The sequence below is a fragment of the Mytilus trossulus genome, chromosome 2, assembly GCF_036588685.1.
Source record: "Mytilus trossulus isolate FHL-02 chromosome 2, PNRI_Mtr1.1.1.hap1, whole genome shotgun sequence".
Lineage (NCBI taxonomy): Eukaryota > Metazoa > Mollusca > Bivalvia > Mytilida > Mytilidae > Mytilus > Mytilus trossulus.
The window spans coordinates 53,784,091-53,797,425 of NC_086374.1; the positions used below are offsets into that span (position 1 = coordinate 53,784,091).

Sequence of the window (13,335 nt, forward strand, 5' to 3'; positions counted from 1 at the left end):
TCGATATTGTCATTTGTTAAAGGACTCTTCGTTCACTTGGAGTTCTGTAGTTTTGTAATCTTACTTTTCGTTACAAGTAACATCTTTCTTGAAGTCAAAATACAAGTCCTTAAAACTACTCCATCGGAAAAGATGACGTCATATGTAAAATAAAACCCAAAACACCCGAAAACGTGGTCCACAAACTGGCCCAACTAAACTTAATACACATTGTGTTTGCATGAGTGCAATGAATGACATGTTAAAAAAACAATGAGAATAAAATACAAGAAAATGGATTACATATAATAAAAAAGGACGAAACAGCTATTAAAGGAATTATTAGTGTAAAAGCAAGACCAATTCATTCAGAAACAAATAAGAGTCCGAAGGACTTAAATACTATTTTGTTCAGTGACTTGGTTCCATTTATACACCAACATAAATCCTTTAAAAAGACGTTTAAGGTAGCTGCAGTGTATTCAGTACCAGAATTTATGACAATCGAGACGATTTTTATTTTGAAATTATTTCCGATACTCTAGTAGCAATATACCACATTCGCCTGTATACGGGGTATATATTTCCCAACATATTCGGTATTAAAGAGCTTGTTCCATTTATAAAATATGAATATTTCTACAGTTATCGGTTTTTCTTTTTTGTCTTTAGAAATATAATATACAAAAATACATCTTTTTAGTCGTTTTATTGACATAAATTTATATATCATATGTAACTTAGAAAAGGGTTAGGCTTTATATTCGAGGACAACGAGAAATTACGACAGCTTGAAGAAGTCATTAAACGATTTCCTACTTATCTCTTCAGTCATTTTAACTATGAAATCATGCTTTTAATGTTATCAAGTATTTAATTTTCTTATAATTTTCAACTTCATTTTGAATATCGAACTTACTGCTAGCAGCCGGTTGGATATTGAATATCGAATAACGAATAACGAACCGGCTGCTTACTTCACATACATGTGGTTCTCTCGGTTTTAGTTTGTAATTCTGATTGTGTTCAGTTAATCGATTTATCACTATAAGACAACGATATACCGGTACTACTGTTTTCTTTATCTTAAAATCATCAAAATCTTCAATTCAATTCACTATAGCGTTGTGTTATCCGTTTTCGATTCAAAGTGATATCAATAATTAGTGTTCATTAAAAGCTCTTAAGGTGGTATGGGAGTCTAAAATAAAAATGATAGAATTTGTTCATACTTTGTCAAAATGTAGTATCTATTGATACATGTTCAAAAATATTATAAAAATGATAGGTCACCGCGCATTTTCTCAAGCTACAGGTTGTGACAAAATGACAAATTTTGTATGGACTATACAGGAAAAAACAACATTTTGTGAATAGAAACTAAACAAAGTGATAAAATTGTAAAATAAATTAGGAAAATATTGCTTTCAGACAATGCTTTGAGAATATCAAAAGAAAAGATAGGGTCACCGTACGTTTTTTCCGGCTAAAAGACAAAATAGGAAAATTTCATGTAGAGTCCTTCAGAAAATGTACTGTTTTAGAGTTACCTCCCCTTAAATTACCAATTTGGAAATATTCAAAAACAACCAAAAATAATATACACTTGTAAAAATATTAATATTTCTAAGTTATATTCTTATAAATCGGTTCTTTTAAATGAAAATTCACATTAAATATCTGCATTCCTGCATAAAATTTTGCTAACTTGATAGAAAATATGGACCTTAGATTCTCTGTTTTTTTACAATCCAAGATGGCGAAAGACACCCATACCACCTTAAAAGCGGGAGACTGAACATTCACATTAAGAATACTAATTTTGCATTCATTTAAGTCTTGAGGTAGGATAACAATTACATAAATTGTTACAAAAAGGTAAACATCAACTTATTTTTCGGGTTTTAATAGTTGGTTTTGATAACATAAATATAACGGAATTTTGATGAGACTGTTATTAAAGTGAGAGGGTTAGCGCTACAGAACCAGGTTTAATCAACCATTTTCTACATTTGAAACTGCCTGTACCAAGTCAGGAATATGTCAGTTCTTGTCCATTCGTTTTTGGTGCGTTTTGTTATTTGATTTTGCCATGTGATTATGGATTTTCCGAATTGATTTTCCTCTAAGTTCAGTATTTTTGTGATTTTGCTTTTTTCTTTTGCTGTTAAACCCGCTTATGTTTCTTTGTTCTTTTACTGTTTGACCCGATTTTGATCTTTAACAATCAGCAAAAATGGGCGTCCGTTCGCTTGTGCTAAATGATGTATAAATTCGCAATCACGTCCGGTCAAAATGTGGACGTCACATCCGAAGAAAATTTGCATAAAAGCTATTTTTACCTGACAAATGAAGATATGTGATTAAATGAAAAAGCTTTGTGTGCTACTTTTTATCAACATTTTAGATATTTTGGATATTTACCAAACATTTTTTCTGTTTTTTTGTTTGTTTCTACCCTATGAACAGAAATACCTAATCTTTTTGTTTTACTCTCAAATAAAGGACCAACACGAATAAGAATAAAAAATAAAACGTTTGAAATATATTTTTACATAGAGAGTTATGATCTAGATTTGAGTGAAAGACATTTTCCTAAGTCCCTCACCAGCATATACAGTTTTTAATTCACTGCAAAATTTCACGATCTATTACAGGACCTATCATCAAAGGTACCTGGATCAAATTTGATGTACGAATGACATATTGTTTTGTTGATTTGTTCTCGATCCCGACCTGCGATCAACAATCAATGAATGAAATATTATAGTAGATACTGCGTTATAGATTCCTAATAATTCTAACAAACTTGATTCAATACTTAGTATATATAAATGCATTGTTTCAATAATTTCGATTCATCAAATTACACGAAACTCGTTTCATATGACTTTTATAGGAAATTGGGATGATTTAGAATCATTTTAACGACTGTTCGACGAGTGTTGGTTTTCGTTTCATTGTAAGGTGAAATTTGCATAACTTCCTAAACCTATAAATATGTTTCACAATTTATTCATTTAGCGTAAATACATTAATTGTTTTAATTTCTTAGCAGATGAAGTGGGCTCATGCGGAGAGGGAATTTTCCTTACGTATAGGAAAACATCTTTTTAATTACTTTGAACGACCAAATTATTTTATATTTCTTCCTGTGTGACGTTTACATTCTGACGTCAAACACGCGACTGTACACTGAGTCGATCAGAATGCAGTCAACGGACTTCAAATATTGCATTCCTTTATGGGATGATTTAAAATACATAAATGAGTAAGCAATGAGTGTTGTTGTTAAATTTGATAGTTATGCTTTTTGTGTTTCTTTGTTAAATATTTGTTTGTTTTTGTTTTAATTGAGATTGTGACGAATTTACCTATTATGTCTGTTTTCATCACACATCGTTAAAGATATAATGGAATTATACAAGTGAGATGTTTATCGCTATAAAACCAAGTTCAATCCACCATTTTCTACATTTGAAAAAACCTGTACCACGTCAGGAATATGACAGTTTGATGTGTTTTATCATTTGATTTTGCCGTTTGATAAGAAATTTTCTGTTTTGAATTTTCCTCAGAGTTATTGTGATTTTATTTTTTACCAATATGTAAAAAAAAATCTCCTTTTCATTTTATGTATTTTTACTGTGTTTATGTGAAATTGATGTTATATTTATCTATACAACATAATGACGTTATATCCTGTTTTATTCTGACATTATCATTTTTATCAGATTATTACATTTTATAATTAAATACATGTATAATTAAGTAAGGGTGTCTCATATGGAGCAGGTTCTGTTTACCCTTTCAGAGCACTTTGGGTTAATCCCGGTTTTTTTTGGTGGAGTTATTGTTGTTCAATCTAAATTTTTTTTGTTGTGTTTTGTCCTGTTTTTTGTCTTTAAATCTTTTTTCGTTCGTGTTTTGACATGTCGTTGTAAGTTTGTTTTCGAGTTATAATACCCAATTGGTATTTTTCGCCTCTCTTTTAGCAGAGATACACTCTGCACCATAGAGATAAATCTATTTTGAAACATAGAGAATACTAAATTAAATGTCAGCTTTAAAATGTATATGTATCGGTTTAATAATATATGAATTATTGCTATTAAGCGATCAGGTTTTTCACCATAAACTCCCATAGGACATCTTTTAATTGCAAACGAATCATTTGTGTTCTCCATATATGTTTGCACAGCAATATTTTCAAGAGTCATACTCTCATATTGAAATTGCACTAATTTGTCAATAAATAAAATACCAAATATTAATTTTTAATTCGTCTAGTATTCATTGCTATAAAATGTAGTGTCAATGCTGTAACTAGTTTACGTTCCGTTTACAAAAATCAATTATAATGAAGTGTTGAGTTTAATGTTTTAACAATGGATGAAGACGAGGTCATTTTAAATGTTGGAGGTACAGTGTTTATTACATTCTGGGAAACTTTACAAAAATATCCAAACACAAAATTAGGATCCTTAACAGAAGATTCTCCACATTATCGAAAGGATAAGCATATTTATTTCTTTGATCGGAATCCAGAGCTATTCAATACTATATTAGACTTTTATCGTAACGACACGTTGCATTTTCCAAATCATCTTTGTAGTGGACTTTGGCATCAGGAATTAAGATATTGGGGTTTATCTATTAGTAGTACTATATCAGAATGTTGTTATTCAACGTATGTTAAGTACTGCAAAAACGACACTATCATTCAAAATTTACGGAAGGCATTAGACACGGGTTCGACTGAGGAATTAGATCGCTGGGATTTAGAAAATAGTAGTAGTGAAGAATACATTTCAACCGAACATGTTAAAGGAATTAGAGTTCGTGTTTGGAACTTCTTATCCGAACCTAGGTCATCAACTCAAGCTAAGGTAATGTTAATTATTGTGAATGCTATTAATTAACTTATCATAGATACCAGGATAAACCTTAACCTTTGAACATGTTTTCTATTTCATATCCCAAGTCAGAGGCAGGTCTATATGATGCGTTATCAAATCTTTGTTATCTGTTAAAACATATTCCTATTTGGTCTGGAAATTGAAAAACATATTGTTCTGCTTTCACAGTCTTCAATCGAGATGAAATACATAGCATAATAACATAAATTAATTAAAAAAGCCCCAAAGGATATGAAATATATTGGATTGTTCCCTGAAGATAAAAGCTTATCAATTGTAGTTTTGAAAATGATGAAATGAGTATTACAATATATCAATAGCGTGTAAAATTAGTGTTAGCATATTTACAGCCATAATATAGACTTTCTGTTCATTCTTTTTCGATAACTTTTTCAATATATTTATAAAAATCGTAATTTGTTTTTCTTGAAGCAAGATCTTTCACATACGAAAAAAAACCCACTGAACATAAAGACACAGATAATGTTTTCAATAGTACTGTCAAATTCAATGCAGATGTTAAAGTGTGTTTTGTCATGCTCAATACAATATTGCATTGTCATTATACTACATTTGTACATGAAAGGTTAATAATCAATATGATTAATCATTGATAGTATTTTTTTATTTTCTATAAAACAGGAAATCATTTGAGAATTAATGGTGTTACAATTAAGTTATTCGATTCACAATTGAAAGCAATTTTTGTGTTTTAAAAAAAAATATGACGAATTCGTCTTATCTAGAACATTACATTATCTAAAACTTATTCTAGTAAAGAAACACTAAGTATTTCTATTAAGCATTTGATATTTTATGAGAGAGACAGTAGATACCAAAAGAAAAGTCAAAGTCATAAGTAGAAAACAAAATGACAATACAATGAAGAAAAATCTTAAAACGACCAAACGACAAACAAGAGTCTATAAAACACAAAAAGGAAAACTAAATATTGAGTTAGCAACTCATACCTTGTTTTTGATTTTTATTGACTTAACTTTGTAATCAACGATAGGCTTTCAGCGTTTCATATGAAGATTACTAGTATGTAAAGCTTGGAACAACTACTTCGCCGATGGGTCACGACTCGTATATCTATGGTATGCAAGTAATTGCATATCAGAAACGATATTTGTTCCTGGAAAACGGCTCTACTATTTTGCATACATACAAATTGTTGACAACTGTATCGTGATAGATTACGACTCATCTCTTTCATTAACTAGTAATGTCTGGCCCATGATTTTCGACAATGGTACTACAAAACATCGATCGTTGTTATTATAACTTATATTTCAATCTTTATAAAAAAAAAATCAGAACACTATTCAACACTTCCTCAAATATTTCGTTTTCATTGTTTATCTAACAGTTTTCAATAGTAATAGTACCGTACAGCGGGTTATTTTATCATATTTCTAAATTGTGTCTTACATATTTGATTCAGAGATTCGAAATTCTTGTACTTTATGCCAAACTGCCAAATTCTTCATATTCAGATTTTTGTTTATACCTGTCTCAAAAAAAATGTTTTGATACTCGATGGCTGATACCAAAATATTATTTTAGAGTATGATGGATATTTGGGCAAAGCTCTTATCCGTTTCTATCAAAACAATTTTTAATACAAAATTCATTCTACGTTGTCAATTTTTTGTATGGATTCACCTGTACCTTGGAGTTCGGTTTTTTTGTGACTACGTTTTTACTATTTATGCAATTTCAACGACCGAGCATACATGAGCAGTACATAGATCTAATTGTAACTATACTTGCTGACATAGGCGCGTGTTTCTTTAGATTTTTATTGCATTGGTCTTATATTATCCTATGGAATTAATAGAATAAGTGTCCTGCATTGCGTATTTTTTTCAACTCTTTTTCATATGCGAAGCAAGAATAAAAAGGGAAAAACAGGGTTTTTATGTTCTCTTGTAGCTAAATTATAGATTTAAAATACATTAGCTTCTTTGAAAACTATGTCAAACACTACAAATGCAAGGTATTCAAATTAAGGCATTCATTTTTTTCTTTTTTCAAATATTCCTATATTATTGACAATATTTAAACATAATAATACAAATTTGTCATTTATAAACCAATATATAGCCATAAACACAATGATTTTCAAATTGATGCGTTTCTTTGATGCCGTAAAATTAGAAAATGAATTATTTAAACTAGTGTCGATAGGTAATCACAAATCATCTATCCATATGGTAACAAGACTCGGCTCATTGACATTCTGTCCAAAGAGAGTTAATTGATTGAAGCGCGTGTATAATTCAGCTACCCTAACATCTCTAAAAATCAAGCATCACTTTACACGTATTTTGTATAGACTCGTATCAATAAATACAAGATGCATTAGGGTAAACGTTAAGAAGAAATACACGAAGTGAATTTCCCATAGAGTCGTCTTATGTGTTCAAATAGGTCGCCACAACTCTCGATATCCGAAAAAAACCAAATAATTTTGTAATCAAATGCAAGAAATGTAAATATATGCATTTGAAGTCATACAATTGAGAGGTTTTGCTAGCTATGAAACCAGGTTTAATCCACTTTTTTCTGCATAAGACTTGCACCAAGTCAGAAATATGACGGTTGTTATGCATTCGTTTGATGTGTTTGAGCTTTTGATTTTGCCATTGGATTAAGGACTTTGCGTTTTGAATTATCCAAGGAGTTCGGTATTTTTGTGATTTTACTTTTTTCCAAACATTTTAAGTGCAAGAATATGTTAAGTCATGAATAAAGTCAACAGTAGTATACCGCTGTTCAAAATTCATAAATCGGTTAAGAAATAAACAAATCCAGGTTACAAATTAAAACTGAGGGAAACACGTCAAATATAAGGAGAGAACTACGACACAACATAAACACAAAATTAAAATGTATTACACACAGAAACGAACTATGATATTAAAATGACAATTTTCCTTACTTGTTACAGAACATTTTAAGAAAATAAAATGGTGGGTTGATCCTGGTTTTGTGGCATGCAAAACCTCCCGCTTTTATGGCAATGTTAAATATAGCATTACAATGACAACATAAATAATTTTAAACGATATTTGTAAATATTTTTTGGTTTCAGTTTCCACCACTCTAAAATACATAATCATGGAAAACCGTTCTCTGCATTAAACAAATATTTTATATATAATGTAAACCGGTTTGATATCTCACCACACACATAATTTTTTTCTGAAATACGCTCAAGGCGAAAAGCTTTGTTAATAGATACAAACCATGTGTAGGCATCAATAAGGTATAACCAAAACCGACAAAATCGTTAATAGGACTGATGGAATCGCAACATTGGTATAACTGAAAATTCGCAATCAAAATGAACTCTTTAAGAATAGTTTTATAGTATTCATCAAATTTCATTTTAATTAACATAATAAAGGGGTTAAAGATTCCAGAAGGACATCCACACTCATAAATCGAAAATAAATGACAATGACATGGCTGGAAAAAGACAAACAGACAAATAATAGTGCACAGAGAAACAACATGGAAAACTAAAGACTAAGCAACACGAACCCCACCAAAAGCTGGGGTGATATCAGGTGCTCCAGAAGGGTAAACAGTACTTTTAAATATCAAGTAACTAGTACTTACTAGTATGTAATTTATAAGTAAAAATAATGAAGGAATCAACAACTTTTAGCATTGTTCACGTTGTGAGGCAAACATATGTAGGAAGCGTTGGTAAACTGTATTTTTTTGGCTGGAAAAATAGCCATGTTTGAAATTTTTTTTCAAAGATGTGGTCTTTTTTTCTGTTGAAAATTGAAATTGCTTGCATGCAGACGCGTAGAGAATGCACCCATTACTTACTGCAATGTAAGATTACCTATGATCTTTCGCATAGAATTGAAGCAAGTTATCAAACATATAATTTGTATACGAAACAAGAATCACATTTTTTTATTTGAACGCAGTTCTACAAAGTAAAATATCTTAGAAAGTAGATATAAAGAAAGTTTTCTGATGTCAGTTCAGATATCTTATGTCAAGCAACAAATAGGTATACTGGACATGGGCATCAAAATAGTCGACAATGCATGATTTTTATACTGATTGAGACCACGTACATCAAAAGTGTAGACATTCGTTCGTGTGGATGCAATGCTATTCGAAAGATGCATTAGGTAGCATTGATTGATTGTTGTTTGCTACACGTTAAACGGAAAATATTCATGAATTTTTAGGAAAAATGCTATTGAACAATACTACTACATCTTATGTTTCTACAAAGTTCGTTATTTTGACGTCCCTCTGGAAAAATAGGGTGTTTTTAAAAGGACAGACGTATCGTCCTGTAACTACAAACTGATACAGGCCATCTGGTTGTGGTATTCTGATAAAATACCTTATTTTAAAGTGTATTTCTGAATGAATTAACTTGAATAGGTATGCATTCCACAAAGCGAAACGAATACCAAATCTACAACTTCGGACATGTAGAAGTAAAAAAATATAAGCAAGATTTAGTTTCACCCAGTACTAAGTTGCGAAACCTGCCTATATAAAAAAATTACGTTGATACTTATATGTCATTGACTTGAACTAATTCATAATATCTGAATATGTGAAATTGCGGTTGACAATAGGAAAACTGAAATTAATGGTTTTGTTATAGATCCTGATTTTGTGTTGCCCATCTGTGTAAATATCATCATAGATACCAGATTTTCAATTTTATTTTTGTGCTAGACTCATCAGTGACGCTCGAATCATTAATTGTTACAATGGCCAAATAAAGTATCGTGGTAAAGAGCATTGAGAACTAAACAGTTTTTAAAGTTTTGCCAATTACATGCAGCTAAGGTAATCTATCCCTGAGGTAAATTTGCCTTAGTATTTCAAAAAATTCAAAGTTTTGTAAACATTTATTTCATTAATATGACCATATCAATTATAATTCATGTCAACACAAAAGTGCTGGCTACTGGGCTGGTGATACCCTCGGGGAATAAAAACTCCACCAGCAGTGGCATTAAATAAAACTCATCATAGATACCAGGATTTAAATTTCATATTTGCGCCAGACGGGCGATTCGTCTACATAAGACTAATAATCGACGCTCGAATTAAAACTGTTAAAAAGGCCAAATAAAGTACCAAGTTGAAGACATTGAGGACCAAAATTCTTAAACGTTTTGCCAAATACAGCTAAGGTAATAAATTCTTGAGGTAGAGATGCCTTTGTATTGCAAAAAAAAAGTTTTGTAAACAGTTAATTTATAATTATGACCATATCAATGATAATTCATGTCAAAACAGAAGTGCTGACTACTGGGGATCCTCTCGGGGAATAAAAACTACACCAGCAGTAAGTTACTAGAAAAGATCTAGAAATGGGAACTGTTTTTTTTGGTGAAAATTTGTTTTCAAACGTGCAATATACAATTTGTGGTAAATAGGTAGTTCATCCTGGTCGATTGATTGCTTTAAATGTAACTTTTTCATCGATCTGAATAAAAAAAATGTTTGTCGCTGGACGATCAGCAAACAACAAGCAATTACTCAATGAGAGGTTATCTCTAAAATTGCAGAAAATATGTCAGGGGATAATGCTAATTTATGCAGATAACTGACATTTGCAAAGAATGAGATGCTTAACCTGCTGACTCACAGGGTCTCGCTCCCTTCAAATGGAGCTCATGCGATTCCCCAGTTATTGTTTGTAACAATGAATTGTCTCTTTTTAATCAATTTGTAAGATTTGAATATCGTCACACTCACTACTCACCTTCAGATGTATGCATTCGTCTGTTGGAAGTTTGTTTCATACGAATAAGGTAATATGTCCACTCAAGATGCATTCAATTTACAAGCAGGTGGCTAAAAAAGGTCTATTCTTAAAAAAACAAAAATGAAGCACTTGATGACATCAGAATGTAAACAGATTGGTTGTATAATTCACTTTTCTTCCTAAAACAAATTACTAGTTCAGCTGTCAACAGGCTAGGAACCAAATCTTGAATATTGTTTTTTAACATCTTGCTAAATGGAATCACAAAAAAACAAAGAGCAGTAATTTGACAATTTTAAAAAGAAACTTCAAAATGCTTAAAATGGAAATCATGAAAATGTTTGCTGAAATAATTGATTTAAAATACGACATTGAACTCAATTAGGAATAAAAGTAAAATCATGAAAATTTTACTGAAATAATTAATTTCATATACGGCATTGCACTCAATCAGGGATAATTGTTTAGTGAGGACGATCTGATAATTGAATGTATTCTATAAAGTATTGTGTTTCGTGCTTTATCTGCTTTCGATCTATTATAAATCGTTTTACTATGGGATTAGTAGTTTATATATATAAATATATGAATACGAAGCGAAGCCATTACATGTTCCATTTATAATTTACTTTCATTGCATCTTTGTTTTGTTTTGTTTTGTTCTGATTATACGCAATAGGCAAATTTATAATTGAAGACACCAAAGGTACTTTTTTTAATGCACATATAGCTTTTTAAAACTGGTTAATTAACACCGTGTCCCCCGCACAAATACTAGTTCGAGATGAACCTTTCTTGTGATGGTTTTTATGGCCAGACATAATTATATACAAATATGTGTTTGCTGAATGGTATTTACAAGGTAGATGATACACAAGGAAACTAGTAATCTTCTAGAACGAAATGTCTTAAACCCGATGATGTGGGAATATTGATGCATTGACTCATTCAAATGATTAATTGGGTAAAATTGTAACATTTAAACTGGACTTTTGCTGACGAGTCGCGCGTCTAGCGTAACAATTTTTTTTAAGTCTGGTACGTATGATCAGTTTGTTTTCAACCATGCAACAAGCCGATGCCATAGCTGGTTTCCTCCTCGATACATTGCATTACATAATGATACTTCAACTAACACAGAATAACAGATATTTGAAGGTGTATGGTACTGATTTCGAAATGGTCCTTTATAATCGTGATGGAAACCGAAACATTTTTTCCCACCTTATTTGTTGGAAAATAACGTTTTTTCTTTTTCTCGAATCCCCTTATCCTATTGCTGTACGCTTGCTGTTTTTTTTGTGCAAGAGTAGGTCGGGTTTGGGAATTTTGAGTTTCATATGATGATTACCAGTGAAGCGTCCACTAAGCTGTACGAAAAACAGCATAATTAGTGCAAGTAAGTCTTATGGGAGAATGGAATACTTCCATGTTCTCTAGTACTGGATAGTAATGCATTCGTTATTGGTATACTATATATATATATATATAATGCATTGTTTCTTTCAGATTTATAATGGTTTCTACTTCACAGTTGTATTTTTGTCAGCTTTATCCACATTGTTGATAACCATGCCAGAACTACGATCAGATAACAGAAAATTCCCATCTTACAACATCTCTGATGTCATCAGGTTTCTACAACTGGACGAACATAACACAAAACAAATGATACTCGAAACAAGGGAGATACCCGAATGGTTAATGCTGTTCGATCTATTTTTAGCCTTTTACTTCGCCATCGAATTTTTATTTCGCGTCTGTTTTTGTCCTGATAAATGGTTGTTTTTCAAGGATTGGTTGAATATTTTGGATGCTTTACTATTCACCGCTATAATGGTTCGTGTCATGGTGGATAGAAACCCAGGATGGTTTTTATCACAAAATTCAAACATTATTTTACCGTTGTACAAAATCTGTAATTGCATCACTGTATTCAGAATATTCCGATTTCTTCGTTTGGCAAAACAATTTAGCGGTCTTTATGTTTTAGTTTTAGCACTAAAGGCAAGCTGGAAAGAATTAATGCTGTTTTTCTTCACGATTTTATTATTTGCACTTTTGTTTGCTAATTGTATATTTTATGCAGAAATGCAGGAAACGACCACCTTTCCTAACTTGCTATACGGTCTTTGGTGGGCTATAATTACCTTGACGACCGTTGGTTATGGGGATCATGTGCCAAAGTCACCGATTGGTCAGGTCATTGGGTCATTTTGCGCTATATGTGGAATAATTGTTTTAGCAATGCCAGTTGCAATGATTGTTGCAAATTTCAACGAATATTATCAGAGAAATAGAGATCGGCAACAATTTATGAGGCTTAAGATTATTGAGAAGAAGAAAACTCTTATTTCAATATAGAAGAAATCGATATGGACCTTTAAGTTATAATGTCATTGTGTGTAATTCAAATGAGTTTTGTAATTTGTTTAAATTATATTAAATTGTATTAAAAACTTAACTTGTGTTATCTTCCTGAGTGAGATATGGTGAATAGTACTAGCAGATCTTTTTGACGGGTTTACACAATATTTCCAAAGTTGCTGTTTCGTGCCAAGAACATAAACATGCGTACGAATACGCCATATTTTTAAAATTAGCTATGGATGAGTTACAAATGATCTGTCAATTCTGTGTTTAAAGTTCTCCTTGAACGCTTAAACC

General features: G+C 31.3%; 1 protein-coding gene across 1 annotated transcript; it reads left to right on the plus strand.

Annotated features, from left to right (window-relative positions):
• Positions 1–4,367: 4,367 nt before the first annotated feature.
• LOC134705861 (potassium voltage-gated channel protein Shaw-like) lies at positions 4,368–13,043 on the plus strand. The gene is made up of 2 exons (XM_063564575.1): positions 4,368–4,868; positions 12,178–13,043. Exons 1-2 carry the CDS (start codon positions 4,368–4,370, stop codon positions 13,030–13,032), a joined length of 1,356 nt encoding a protein of 451 aa, XP_063420645.1. The 3' UTR covers positions 13,033–13,043.
• The last annotated feature ends 292 nt before the right edge of the window (positions 13,044–13,335 follow it).